This window comes from Strongylocentrotus purpuratus, unplaced genomic scaffold (assembly GCF_000002235.5).
Source record: "Strongylocentrotus purpuratus isolate Spur 01 unplaced genomic scaffold, Spur_5.0 spur5_contig_704, whole genome shotgun sequence".
Taxonomy (NCBI): Eukaryota; Metazoa; Echinodermata; class Echinoidea; order Camarodonta; family Strongylocentrotidae; genus Strongylocentrotus; species Strongylocentrotus purpuratus.
Window position 1 is genome coordinate 1 of NW_022145397.1, and position 15,314 is coordinate 15,314.

General features: G+C 43.0%; 2 protein-coding genes across 2 annotated transcripts; both read left to right on the top strand.

Annotated features, from left to right (window-relative positions):
* Nucleotides 1-43: 43 nt before the first annotated feature.
* Nucleotides 44-4,614, top strand: LOC115925986 (the record flags this gene model as incomplete). Its single annotated transcript, XM_030990161.1, has 5 exons — nucleotides 44-185; nucleotides 400-1,013; nucleotides 3,283-3,366; nucleotides 3,795-4,033; nucleotides 4,102-4,614. Coding segments are annotated over 5 exons (1,592 nt in total), but the record flags the coding sequence as incomplete, so codon positions are not given.
* Nucleotides 4,615-9,960: 5,346 nt separating this feature from the next.
* Nucleotides 9,961-13,576, top strand: LOC115926017 (sodium-dependent phosphate transport protein 2B-like; the record flags this gene model as incomplete). Its single annotated transcript, XM_030990270.1, has 6 exons — nucleotides 9,961-10,117; nucleotides 10,636-10,767; nucleotides 11,598-11,905; nucleotides 12,294-12,504; nucleotides 12,767-13,230; nucleotides 13,269-13,576. Coding segments are annotated over exons 1-6 (1,580 nt in total), but the record flags the coding sequence as incomplete, so codon positions are not given.
* Between the last annotated feature and the right edge of the window lie 1,738 nt (nucleotides 13,577-15,314).

Here is a 15,314-nt window from a genome sequence, read left to right on the forward strand (position 1 = left end):
ACCATGCAACACCACGTGACTTGCATACCCTCCTGGCAATCAGACGCCTACCAGCTCGACCGAAAGCTCCAGGTTGAGGTCACATACAAGGAGTCCGATAAGAAGCGTTGGTCGGAGTCCAGGAAGCAGACCCGTCTAACAGCCATCGAGGAGCAAGACAAGCAGCTGGCCGGGGAGGTGATGCAGTGATGACGGCAAGACAGAACCAAAGCCCAGCATGCTTGCACCGAAGCTGATATCAGTCGACGATCCGGGACAGTGGTGCTAACCACTACCAACACGGCATTCCTAGACATGACTGAGAACTGGCTAGCAAGCATCCGGCGAACCAAGACCTGCCCCAACATCACCGTAGTAGCCTGAGGATCAGAAGGCATACCAGTATCTCTCCAATAGAAGGCTGGCCGGAGTGCATGTCCTACAAACACAGTCTGGTCTCGCTTCGACGAACAAACTTGTCTTCAACACCAATGAGTACAAGAAGTTCGTCAACAAGCGACAGCGTTACATCTTGAAGTTCCTGGAGGGAGGCTGGGAGGTGCTGTTCACTGACGTGGACACCTTCTGGCTGAGAGATCCGTTCCCGTTTTTACGAGGAAACTTTGACCTGGCCATGGAGCAGGACAATTACCGCAAGGTGAAGCCGAATGATCGGAACTACTGCGCGGGGTTCGTTTACTTTCGGCCCACCGAACGCACTTTGAAATTCGTCCGGGAATGGATCCGGTACATGGCAGAGGACAAGAAGCTCAAACCCGACCAGGTCGTCATGAACCATCTGATCAGGACGAAGAAAGTCCCCCGGCTGCAAGTCCGGGTCCTCAATTGGGACCGATTCCCGAACGGGAAGCTGTTCTTCAACGAGACGTGGCGGAGGGAGCGGAGTGATTTCGTGGTGTTCATAACAACTGGATCGTTGGACACGACACTAAGGTGGAGCGGTTCCGGAATCTTACATGTGGTTGGTGGACCCAGACATGAAATTCCCGCCATCTTGATTGTCACGAGGCCAGGTTCTCATTCAAAGCATTCCAACTCAAAGACCAAGGAGGGAAGAGTGCTTTAATGAGTATGGAGGTCACTTTTGATAGTCGAACATGAGTATTATTTGCAGTTTGAATCACAAAGTAAATGAAAACCAAACTTCAACGAAAGCTGAAAATTATTAAAATAATGTTGATTCATGTATGCAGAGAATTACGGTGTGGCGTCGATTCGGTTTGTCAGAATGTTCGACAATAATGACAGACGCCCTCTTGTGTTTTTAGTTTTCTTCAAAATCAAGTCCTATAATTACACAGACGCCCCCAGCGTCACTGTGCCCCTTCAATGGAGAAACCATTGCGCAAGCTGTTGTACAAAGCAATGCCCCATGACGGATTATCTGAACAATAGCTAGCACAATGCTTTCGCCATTGAAGGGGGCCTCCGTGATAGAAATATTAGCGTGATTGGATTTGTCTATATCGTGGTGAGAGAGGCGTCATTTGCACCCTTTTGTGAATTTCAAAACGGTTTGTTATGAACAAATTGTAATCAACATTCAATCATTTTAAATGAACGAGTGGACTGTTTTGACGCACCAAAAAAAGCTGTTTTTCTTGAGAAATATTTTTTGGTGAACAAGACAGTTTTCACTACTTCACTCCTTTTAAATGCAAGGAGGATCCTGGAGGCCTGAGCGGTTCGGAAAGGTGCAAGACGTTATCCATCACCTACTCTTATAGAATGATTCGAAAATTATATTTATTAAAATTATATCTTTTTCAAGCCATCTAGGTAATTGTATAACTTTTTTCGTTAATAAAAAAAAATCGGTTTAAAGACGTCAAAATTATATTAATTATAATTATATCTTTTTCAAGCCATGTAGGTAATTTTATAACTTTTTTCTCAATAAAAAAAATCGGTTTAAAGACGTCAAACGGGTTCGAGCAGTTAATCACTTTCCACACAAAAAGTCCACAGATGACGCGTCGTTTGGTAGTTGCTTTCACATTCGTTTGTAAGTGCACGACTTGAGCACAGAAATTCTCAAATGGGAATCGAGGATTTTGTTCCAGAGGACTCAGTGTATCCAGCAGAACCACATTTTTCGGGGACTTCGTGGCCAGCCGGCCGTTGCAACTTCGGGCAGGGGACCCCATTTGCGCTATGGGACGCCCCCCCCCCCCTCCCCTAGTTTCTATCTACAGTTCAGAAAGTGGTATCGATTCAGAAACAGTTGTATTCACTTGTCCTCTGGTTTTAATTATTAGAAAAATTCAAAACTATTTGAGTGGTGCATGCCCCCCCCCCCCTCCCACGAATCTGCCCATGGTTGGGACCACGTGTCTAACTAATACAAACATTGATGGATTTTCCACGCCCAAACTGAGTACTGCCACAGCAAACAGCAATTATTTACAATCCATTTTGTCCTGTTCGTTAATCTCTTGGCTCTGTTTAGCATTTCTATGGTGGTTACGTAATGACGTTCATGGGACGAAGACACAATGCGTTATACATACCGCGGATTCATTCATTTATTAGAAAACAGAAGAACGTTTTGATGGCCACGTTGAACGCTGTAACACGGAGTCGTTCTTCTATTATCACAATTATTACCATTTTTACAAGACCATCCTCAATCTTGATGTTTTTGCCTGAAATCAAACGTTTTGTTTGATAACTGCCTCCACGCATAAACTCATTACCTCGAAGACCAAAGGGCGACGTCTTCGAGGTATTATTCAAGATTTTGCCGCATGATTTGATGTGACTGAATATAAATCAAGGTAAGTGAAATTTGCTTTTGAATTGTGCTGTAGAATTTTTATATTGGTTTCTCGTCTTTAAAATGAGGTTCCATCGACAAACATAATACGACCCGAAACAGTAATTTCGAAATGTATTGCAGGTTATCGTGTAGGGGGCCCACCCATATACATTTGTGACATCCAGATTTGTATTCGAGAAAAAGAATTAATACGTATTTTTTTGATAATATTGTTTTCGTTTTCTTCAATTTTAAAGATGGCGAAGTTCACGTGTCGACTTGAAAAGTGGCCTGCGTTGCTGCTCATTACAGTTGTTTGTGTGGCTTCGCGGCGGCCTTGTTCGGTAATGAAGATTATTTCAGTCGGTTCAAAATAGACACACTCTTCCAGACATCGACAATCCTTAACAATACTCTTCTGTAAATCTCTCCCTTGACTAAAGAGGACTTTGTGCCTCAAAAAAGCTTATAAATTTGGCGGTCTCGTGAATTAATAACTGAAGGTGTGTATTCCCTTATTACAGTTTTCTCCGACGTTACCGTACACACTGACGACATCAATCTCCAGAAGAGCACCTTGAATCATGCAACAAGCCAGAAATTAGAAGGTATGGGTCAGATATAAGTACAACATTTGATAACCTTATTACGGTTGATCATCATTACAATGGAGTAACTACGGAAAGCAAGCATGAACACATAACACTTTCGAAAAAAATTGTCTCAGAGGCCGTTCTGACAAGTTTAACTACTGAGTTATATGCAGTCGAGAAAAACTTCGCACTTTCTTAATACTGATGACTTGCATTTAATTGTTTCACTTCCATCTGAAAATGTGTAAAAAATAAGAATTTCGCAAAACATTGCGTTATTTCTGCCAGAAACTTTCGGTTCTCGGTTTGATCCTCGTCAAGTTTGGGCAGTTCATATAACGAAAAACACCTCATAAAAGGTCAAACCCTCACCCGGCGCTTGGCCGATTATCACTAATGTCAAAGCCATTAAAGTCAAATATTGACCAATTTTACTTGCACAGAAATGCGAAATGTCCGAAACAACAGTCAAGAGGAGGTAGAGAGTTTCGACCCGACACTAGTGCGCTTCGTGGAAGCCCAACTCCCAGCGGGCGTGATGGTAACTCAGAGACCCTTGCAGGATCCAGCTGACGACCCAAGACCTGTGATCCTTGCCACCACCAACAAAGCTTTCTTGGACTTTACTGCGAACTGGTTAGAAAGCATCCGCCGTTTGGACACTAACCCTAAGATCTTGATTGTGGCAGAGGATAAAGAGACACAGCGTTCTTGTACGGGCGACCTGGGGTTCACGTTGCTGCCTCACAGGGCTTCAACACTCCGGCTGAGCAGCTACCCTGGGATTCACCCATCTACAACGCAATGGTAAACAAGCGGCCTGCCTACATCTACCAACTCCTACAGCGGGGGCACGACGTGTTGTTCAGCGATGTAGACACCGTCTGGCTTCGAGATCCCTTCCCGTATCTTCAAGGAGACTTTCACGTGGCCGTGGCGGAAGACCAGCACAAGCCTTACGTCGCCTACTGCGCCGGCTTCGTCTTCTTCCGAGCCGCCGAGAAGACTAAAGAATTCGTCCGTGAGTGGCTCCGAAGGTTACACCAATCAAAGACCAAGATCTCAGACCAGGTTCTGATGAACGAGATGCTAACCAAAGATCAGATTCCAGGTCTCAAGAAGATGGTCATGCCGTCTGAGATCTTCCCGAACGGGAAGCTATTCTTCATGACGCCTGGATGGCGGCAGCAGCACCGACAGTCGGTTGCCGTAGTCCACAAACAACTGGATTCAGAGCAAGGAGAGGAAACTGCAGAGGTTTAAGGAGCACGGACTGTGGTTTACCGACACTGGCAAGATGTGATCATAGCTCTTGCCCTTGATTCTAAGATGCATCAAACCCTCCTTACCTTAGTTGATTCAATCAATTAACATCGAGAAGACCGATTTCTATGGATTCATTTATCATCAACTCTTTTCTTCAGACTTCCTTCTAGAATGAAATAGTCTTCTTGTATTCCTGTAAAGTAGAAAGGTCATCACGGTGTCGACCGCTGATATGCATAAAATACTACCAAAAGGTAACTGTTCACTTAAAAGAAAGCCTAAATTAAGTCATGAGCAGATCCAGGTTTTGGATCAACAGGGGGAGGGTTATCTGCCAAGAGAAGGTTTGTAGGTAATATGCTTTGTTTTTCTGCATGGTTTTCATATTTTGGGGCCCAAGATATTAAATAAGAAGGGGAATTAAGACCTCGATTCGCCACTGCAAGTTCTGCAGTATAAGTGACTTGAAAGAAGATGGAGTGCTCCATTGTCGCTAATGGTTTCCTTTTATACGGCGAGTAATTTTTACCTGCAGAGGAATGGCATGGAGTCTTACTCTTGCATGCGCATTCGTGTGAACAACTCAGAGTCAGACATTTTTAACGCAATACTACAACTAAGTCACTCGATTTTAAGAGTACATATAGGCCTATATAGAGTAAAGTATATAAGAGTAGACGCTTAATATTTCAGTATATCAAAAAGACTTACTTTCCCCAAGCAACGGTAGAAATTGCTTAAACCTCGTTCACTAAAAAAAAATACATTAAAAAATTGCATTTTAAATAAATACGCATTATTAAATTATAATATAAAACTCGTGTAGGCCTAAACCTGATCTCAACTTGGAATAATTTTGTAGTCCTACTTAATGTTGATAGAAAGGGTATTGTCAACTCATTTTAAACAAAGCAGTTCGCATTATTAGGGAAATTAATGAATTTTAAGCCAGATTGAATTTTGCAGTTTGTGTTATGTGGTTTTGTTATTCTCCAATAAGTAAACTACAACGTGTTATTGAACCGAGGCAATAATATTGCTTATTATTTACTATAGATCGTAAATACTTTGACGATCTGACTACTTTTGGCCTATCCAGTTCTAAATGATCAAAAAGACTTCCGCGTGTTCCCTCAAAATGTCAATCCTTTGCTCAAAAATGTAGGAGGCTAGACGAACGGGCGAGGCACACTTTATCCAGGCTAATTCTACTCTATCCGTGAAACAGTGAAAATCTTTGTGGTTGGAGTATGAGGCGGGCTTGGGTGCTTTCTTCTTTCAGTTTCACGACAAGTAAGCATCTGTTCCATGCAGACGGGTTCTTCCGCTCTAAATTTACTCCTCCCTGTACACTTCAAAGGTATATTCCACGATTGTTTTAAATTAAATAAAGCCGAAAGTAGGCCTACATTATATTTTTCAAATCATGAAAAGTTGAGATCATTACAATGTAGCACGTTGCCCTCATTAATGAGATGGACATACATGGTATCTTGATTCTTCTCTCTTTTTTGCAAGATGGGACTAGCATGTAGGCGGCATGGCGGCATGCGTTCTGCATTTTGATAAAATCCGATCTGTGGAGCTACAGACAAGTTGTCAGGATTCCCATGTTGGGCAGAACCAGTTTAAGCGCACCATGGCTCAGTAAAGTTTGGTTTCAAAATGACATCGATTTTTTTTTTGTAATTTATCCCAAAAAAATAAGCCCCTCAAAGAGTCAACTCAGAAAAGAGGGCGCACTTTCAGAGTGAGGGCGCTCTTTAAACAGTGTTTTATGAGCAAAACATGCCACTTTTTCTTGCGTTTTCTAAATGTTTCCATGTTTTCTCTTAACCTAATATCGTTGGGTAGCGTAGCCCATATCCAAGACCAAAGTGGTACAAGACTAGTATCAGAATTTTTCCCACTATGGCATTTTATGTTTGTACTCTGAGTCTGTGCAAGGAAGCATAGTCTTTAAACCAGATCTGAACTTATGGGTTCAATACGTCATGCATCCCGGTACCAGACACACACACCAGATTATTGGTGGATTGAATTAACAGTTCCCTTCGAAATCCGTTTCCTTTCTTTTTGTGGCGCTCATTAAAGGGAATGCATACTCGACATCTCACCCATTTCGGGTGTAGCTTCAAGTTTGCAATGCATTCGTATTAAAAGTCGAGAAGTGCAGGGGAGGAAGATTGACCGACGCAATGAGGGAAGAAGGAATGTCCCCTCTTTCAAAACAGATATTGAGCCCAAGCCAGGTTCTTTTAACCTAGACTGCCCCTCTCATGATTCGATATGCCTACGCTCAGACAAACTTTACCATTGATCGTACCTAATTGACTAATTTCCCTGAGCTCTCTACACTCAATTCGCACAATGAAAAGATGCCGGCAAGCCTCTTGAAAGGTCTGGCAGCATTTCAAGACTTTTTCCTAAGAATATACCTGGCAAATTCTGGACGTCCGCTCCAAAAGACTCACGCAGTGGCTGATCTATTTTCGCTTCTCCCTCACAGAGCCGGTGCGTAAATCCTAACCCACGTGGATGTGAGTCATGCTAGGGGTACGGTATCGGCCCAGGCCGTTGGGTTTATAAAGCAGAGTTTCAGAGAGGGGGAACCTTTTTGAGCCGGTCCTGACTGCCGTGTGGAGCAGGCCAAACCACCTGTCGACCGCCGGGTCATCACCAGACATTGTCGCAATCGGTTGCCGTGCCAGCTCGCTGCATCAAGGGTGGCATTTTCGAAAGGGTTTTGGAGAGATACGATTTCAGATCCATCATGACACGAACGGACGATAAAGAAGAATTGGTGAGCCTTTGCATGCACTATTCAACGCTTTGAATGCCTTGCATGTCGTGCATGAGAGGGGCGGGCTGGAAGTTTAAAAGAGGGGGAATTAGAGACCACGTCCCCTAATAATAGTCGAGAGAATAACGTGAACGTATTCACAGTGTTTAAGGCATGTTATAGCTACATCGTTGTACATGGGTTTTAAATTATTGTGAATTAATTAAGCAAACTAACTCGGGTGTGTGCATTTGATAAGGCTGACTTGTTTGAGCCTGAGAGTTTCCAACTCGCAAAGTTTGACGATTTCTCAGGTTCCAAATGTTTCTGATATAGCTGCTCACACGGTCTAAGTTCGCACAATGAAGTTCCAATCCAAGCGATTAAATCCCGCATGGAGAAAAATCTTCAGAGCAAATCCAGTCCTACTTCATCTTCTAGAAGACAGTTTATTTGGTCTGTCTGTAGTACATCGGAATTTTATTTTTCAAGATTTTAAGAGAATGATATCAGGAAAAAAGTTGTTTTGTCACTCATGCTTGAACATCGTCAGAAAGATGTGACCAAAACTCTTGCGCAGATAATAGACGTATATGCATGACCAAACATAAGACATTGAAACAATCAACTGTATTTATGATAATTCCAAAACACGGAGTCCTTAATCACAGTGATGTAATGCGTAATTCCTCATATCCTGTGTTTCCGTGAATCGGATCTGCTTCGGAGTGAATCATTGCTGACTACGTAGGGCTACTAGGTTAAAATGACGTCTACATGGGTCAAAAGACCGTCATCTGCCGCTCATAATATTAACTCTGATCTCCAGAACATAACACACATGGGCGTCGCGGGGGGGGGGGGGCCAAGGGGGCAAGCAAATGCTCCCCTGCTCACGCTCCGAAAAAGTAAATTGAGAATATAGGCCCTAATGAAAAAGTTAAGGAATTTTTGGGAAAAATTTGCTTTGCCCCCCCCCCCGGAAAAACTCCTGGCGACGCCCAAGATAACACATTGTTCGTTGTCTCTTCTTCAAGTTAAAGACTTCCTCATGGCGCAGCAGGCACGGGCTGAGGCGGGTGGGGTTTGGTGAGGTTTGTGTGGGGATGGGATGATAGGCCTTCTCTTTCTCTAAACCAGAACCCGAGGTAGCCTTCCATTAGTTTGTGTAATACAAAGTTCCACCAATACCCCCCTCCAAAGAAAAATCAATTAACCCCCCCCCCCCCCCCCCCCGCTTCGGTAACAGATCCAGTACCGCTTATAGGATTTCTTGAAAGTTTTGCCGATTCTGGTTATAAATGATACGAACGCATCCATCTGAAAAAGAACAAATGAAAACTTGCTGCGATGAGAGATGGGTTCCTAACTATGTTAAAAGTGGTATTTTTCCCACAATGGAGCACCACTCTCGCAGTTTTTAGTGCCTTTAGTTTAGTAGCAAAGGTAATACTTTATATTACAATCATGACATAAATTATAAATTTAAATCTAAAATTCTACCTGGAATCAAGCATAATCACAAGTGGTCTTGGAATCTTGTCAACGAGACGTTGCCTGTAATGGAATTTGCAATGTCTTTGAAAAAAAGTTGCAAACAGACCTCCGTAGAACTGAAAAACGTAAAAACTGTATATAAAACATCAATACTTTTGAAGAGTATATAAGCTAGAAGTAATACAGAACAGATCAGTATGAGGGGTTACAGAATCGAGAAGTGACTAATACCATGATCCTACGTTAGGTTGGGACGGCCCATTGGGAAGAACAGCAACGGAAGAGAATAATCTGTCCAGGATATCACCCCATATATCTGGTATTGTCTCATGTGCTTTACAGCTGGAAGGCATAGCTAAATTAAAGAAAGGAGGTCTCAGTGGGAACTTGGAGAAGGGTGGCAGGAAATTGATGAATCATGCAGAGAGCTACTTATAACACAGATTTGTGACAGCGAGGAATTAAGCAAGGAAATGTGACCACAGCCTTTTGCGGATATTTTACATTATAGAGTATTGTTCAGATAAAAGTCACGGTGCAATGTCTTGCAATTGGCGATCCCATGCATAATTATGTCTCGTGTCGCTCGAAATAGAAATAAGCGTAATATGCGCACTATAGCAGATCCGAAGGAAGGGGACACGGAACCCAGAGAAATAGTACCGTGACGGTTTTTAAATCGATGCTGTGGTCTTTCCCTTTCCTCTATACAGATTCGCTGAACATAAATAAAAAGAGGGAAAGAAAAAAGAAGTAATCCAAACTATTTCAAACTATTGTCTCGCTGTTAACTAATTAGCGTTTTACTTCAGCTTTTTCAGGGTGCCGAACCGAAATGATTCATGTTCATTTTCCGCCACCCATTATCTTGTTTTAGACGTGCAGTCATGGGGATGACTAACGTAGAAAATCATTAAAATGATGTTGTCTGATTAAGCTTTTTGCTTTTGGCTCACACAGGCACCTTAACCTTGTGAATTTTTGCTCACACAAGCACCTGGGCAGTACTATGTAAACGATACGTGTAATATGAAATAACGTCCTTCAATTAGCTTAAAATATTGATGATAAGGAGTCGTTCATCATCACAGTCGTTCATCTCCGTGCAGGTCGAGGAGCCGGCCGACGCCGGCACAGGCATCCGTCCGAACCGGCTGACCAGCATCAGTCGGGCCGCTGTGCGCGCACGCAAGTACTCGACCAGCATCAAGAAGAGAGTCCGTAAGACGGTCGATTCGTTCATCGATGGGGGGAGCTGGATGAGGAGGTGGACCCCTGGGCTCTGACGGAGATAGAGCAGACCAGCGAACCATGGTCAGGTGAGGGCGGTATTTTATTTTTATCTAATAGACCTTGTATTTTAAGGCGAATAGGGAGCAGTGGTTGTATCACATATGCATGACTAAACCCGTACGTTTGTTATGACAAAATTGAAATAACAATGAACACATCTGAGGTACCTGCATCGCATACGGTCTATGAGTTCCTCAAAAGTGGGTCCAGGCAGACGCTTGAAGTAAACGAGAGAGAATATTCACAGGGGGGAAATTAAAACCCTGTAAAGTTACACTGGCAACCCCCCTTCACGGTGCAAGACTATACTTTAAGACACATGCAATTTGTTAACCATCTGGCCTTGAAGTAAGTAACTAACACGATTTTAGCAGTTCCTTATACACATGTAATTAGAGAAAAACCTTGAAATTTACGTTATAAATACCCCGTCCTCTTTTCCCCAGAACTGACGACAAAGGGCAAAATGTACCGTGTCCTGGTGGAGTGGATCGGCAAGCCTATCGCTATTCTAATCTTGCTCTACTTCTTCATCTGCTCACTGGATCTGATGAGTTCCGCCTTCAGGTTACTTGGAGGTGAGAAATAAATAGTATTACTAAACCACAATACTTTATAAAACTATTCTCATTTTGTTTATTCATCTGTTTGTTCAAAGATCGCTAAACAAAGGTTAAAATGAATCGAGCATGGTGTAAAGAAAATGTAATCGATTCATAATGTATATTTTTTTCATACAAGCATTTTAAAATTTGGTTTAAAATAACGAGGACTAAATTTCAAATGAAAAATCGTAGCTTGGAATAGGCCTAATGTGCTATACCCTCGAATATAATATCCATATTTACCAGAAATTAGCATTTTAAGTTGTGTGAGCATTCAAAGCGAACTTAGCCTTAAAAAAATGAAGACACCATTCAACGTCATTTTTTGAAATTCAAAATGATATCACTGTAATTTGACATTAATTCTGGTCTTCCTAATCCCAGGGAAGGAAGCCGGGAGGTATTTAGCGAGAGCACCCTTCTCAACAACCCCATATGTGGCTTGATGATTGGCATCCTAGCCACCGTACTGGTCCAGAGCTCCAGCACTTCAACCTCCATCGTTGTCTCCATCGTATCAGCTGAAGTGAGACTATATCCATTTACTTTTTCTTTCCTTTAATTCTTTCTTTATTTTTTTGTGGCCAATCGCGTTACATTGACAATAGGCATTGCCTACTCAATGTTGCTTCAGAGTTGAGCTTCGTTGAGAAGTGAGCATTTCACGTGTCATCCATCTGTATCTTAGACCTTGACTTCGAGTCGGATTTGAAATCCATGCTGATTGTGACGTCAACAGCCGATTTACGCCCAAGTATGGAAGAAACTTTAAGGCATTGACTGTTTCTTTTTTTCTTACATAGTTCTGCAAGTGGAGCCGGCCATTTTCATCGTGATGGGCGCCAACATCGGCACATCGGTCACCAACACCATCGTCTCTGGCCCAGTCCGGCAACCGAAACGAGTCCGTCGGGCCTTCGGAGCCGCTACCATCCACGACATGTTCAACTGGCTGGCGGTGATCTGCCTACTGCCGCTGGAGTGCGCTACTAAGTATCTGTACCACTTCACCCAGGCTATCGTCGATGGGTTAAACGTGACTACCACTGAGGGGTCCAAGGTGGAGCTACTGCGCGTGCTCACCAAACCCTTTGCCAAGAAGATCATTGACGTAAGTAGTAATATGCCACCTGTTTACTAGTGCGCATGCGCGTACAGGTGTCTGTACAGTTCATCGCCTTCAGCAATGTTCCAGCTAAATCGTGAATTCAAATTATTCGGGCAGCATACGTCAGCACGTGACATTAGAAAATGATACTTAACGTGACTAAGTTTCTAGAATGTGTGCAGTAAGAACCCACCCCAATACACCCACCGCCAACAAACTGTTTTGTTATACAGAAATTCGATTTCCATCAAGGGTTTCCGTAACAGCATCTCAGAGGTCCACATTAGGCCCATCGTTTGCACGCGCACATAATAACAACGAGGCGTTATCCATTAGTTTTCAATTACTCAAATCTATGCTTCCCTTCTTTCCAAAAACCCCATCAATTTAGATCGACAGTAAAGTTGTGGCCAAGATCGCTCTTGGGACGATCGATCCAAGCGAAGCCAAACTCCTCAAGGAATGGTGTAAAAAGGAGAAGATAGCGGTGCTGGCTAACACCACTATGCCGCCACCTACGGCAGCTGCAACGGCCGGGGTCGCTGGCTTTACGGAGAACCCGGGCATGGTCACGGAGTACATAGAAGTTGGAGTGGAGAGATGTGAGTATAGATGCTGGCATGTAAAGTGTAGTGGAAAACGAATGAGAACATACTTTTTACCACTTTAAGATTATTAATGGATGATAATTATCTTGTGGCATCGAGTTGATCTTAAGATATGAAGCAATCTTCCACGTACCTTCATTATGGTTAACTTGGCAAATTCTGGTCATTTGCTTCAGGTCATCTTGTACTTGACCCATCTGGTAAACTCGACAAAAATAAATCAAGTATATCATTGTTGTTATTTTCGACACACCAGGTTCATACCTATTTGCCAACACCGGTTTGTCTGAGAGAGGCGTGGGCGCCATTCTCCTCATCCTGACGCTCATCCTTCTATGCACATGTCTCCTCCTCATGGTCAAACTCCTCAACTCCATCTTGAAGGGCCGTATGGCAAGCGTCATCAAGCGGGTCATCAACGCCGACTTCCCCCATCCGTTCGGCTGGCTGTCCGGTTACCTTGCTATACTGGTGGGGGCCGGGGTGACCTTCCTCGTACAGAGCAGCTCCGTCTTCACCTCGGCTCTGACTCCCTTAGTCGGTTTGGGTGTGATAACCTTGGACCGCGTCTACCCGATGACTCTAGGCTCTAACATTGGTACCACGGCTACAAGCTTGCTCGCCGCCATGGCTAGCTCAGGGGACAAGCTCAAGAATAGCATCCAGATCGCTCTATGCCACCTCTTCTTCAACATCAGCGGCATCTTGATCTGGTATCCAGTCCCTTCATGCGTAAGGTGCCTATCTTCTTTGCTAAGGCACTGGGCAACACCACAGCCAAGTACCGCTGGTTTGCCATCTTCTACCTAATCATCATGTTCTTCTTGCTGCCGCTGTTCGTCTTCGGGATGTCTCTGATCAGCATCTGGCTCCTGCTTGCCATTGGCCTTCCCGTCCTCCTCCTCCTCATCTCATCGTCATCGTCAACATCTTGCAGCACAAGAAACCCGAGGTTCTCCCAAGAAGCTCCGTACCTGGGACTCTCTGCCCCTATGGATGCACTCCTTGGCACCCTTAGACCGTCTTATCACCAGAATCCTCCATACCCTGACCCGATGCTGTCCTTGTAAGAAGAGTCCTAGCGACCAAGACAAAGATGCACTGCCTCTACATTACAGCACAACTGGAGATTCTTCCAACGGCAATCTTGCCGTTCACTACGATGCTGTCAATCAACGTACCAGTACGTTACCACTCAACTCTTCGCACACCAATACGGAGACAAGAACCAGCGCATTCTAATCTACAACTTGAACATCTATCAATGTTAAAGACAGGGCCCTGTATTTAATATGGCTCTGCTAACTTCACAATTAATGGTCACCGTTCTGTGCTAACAGTGCTAGTCAATGAAAAAAGTCAGAATTTCATCTACGTTAAAGGGTCCATGGAGTAAATCTTTCTTAAGAAGATATTTTGTGCAACCATGCAACCTTCTACTCCTCTTAAATGGACAACTGAGGGCGCTGTTGCTGCTATGTCATTTCAGGAAGACACTGTCTGCAGTTGAGGGGTTTTCTGTTCAAATTGTGAAATCAAAAGTTTTGAAACTTTGCCTATTGAAAACATTTGTGAGAAAATTTTGCTCAATGGCTACTGCCATGTACTGACACAACAACAAATCACCAACAGAAAATATAATTTATGACAGCGAATATCTAAAAATTCTGGCAACTTTTTGGTACTGAAATAGCGACATGCTCATGAACGTGGTAATTCGTATTTGCATAAAAACCAAAAAGACATAAAAATACCCTTGAAAATGGCAAAACGAAAAATTCAAAATAGGATTAAATGAGACACAGAAGTGATTTTCCAATGATTGCGTTAAATAAAATACATTGCATGAGCCCTTTAAGCGAGGATTTTTCGCGAATGATAAGCAGGGCCATGAAATTGAGCCCTGTTGCAAACTGCATGAACATAATTCTATGATGCAAACGAGTCGACAGTGTTTCAGTGATGCACTTGAACCCAAGAAGCACAGCGTTACAATAATAACATTATAATAGAACCTAATTATTTCGTATGTATGCGAGTTCGCAATCACTAATTGCGTGCTCAGAGACGTACCTGAAGTGTTTTAACTCGAAAATGGTTCATGAAAATTAACCTTGAATTTTTGAATGTTGCTGTTAAACAAAAATTAAAATTGTAAATTTGTCATTTTTGTTTTCTAAAACATTTCACTATCGACATTTAACAACTCTATACGTAAAGTAATACACATTATTGTACCGTATTTTAGACTATACGGGATAAGATTAGGTCTTGTGTCTTTCCTGCGAGTATTCAGTGATCCATGTTTATAGTCGAATGCTTTATTGTAAATACATTGAGCAAATAAAATGCTTACAAAGATCTTCAATTGTTTCATATCCAGACTGTAATTATCTGTATTCGCTTGAGTTCATCACTATGGAAACATTGGTTTTCATCACTATGGAAAATACGGATAATAAAATAAACCAACCCAGGAAAACCCCTAAATGTTTAGTACTTTCGTCGACAACAAAAGTAGTTGTTCCTACGCTTTCAAAGAGAGATATTCGAATCCACGCCGGTGCCTGCAGAATGCCAGGTGCCCCCCCCCCCCTTCCCTAAAATATAAAAAGGAACAATTCAGAAAAAGTGAAAGTTTTTGAGGCATCTTTCCTCCCCCCCCCCCCCCCCCCCCCCCCCCCAATGAAAGCATTGTCATAAGTCAACCCGTAGCCTTGTTGATAGCGCCCTCTACGGCTATGCGGCTTGCCGGATGAATAATCTAAATTTAGTTACGAAACAAGACTACCGAGATAGCTGTG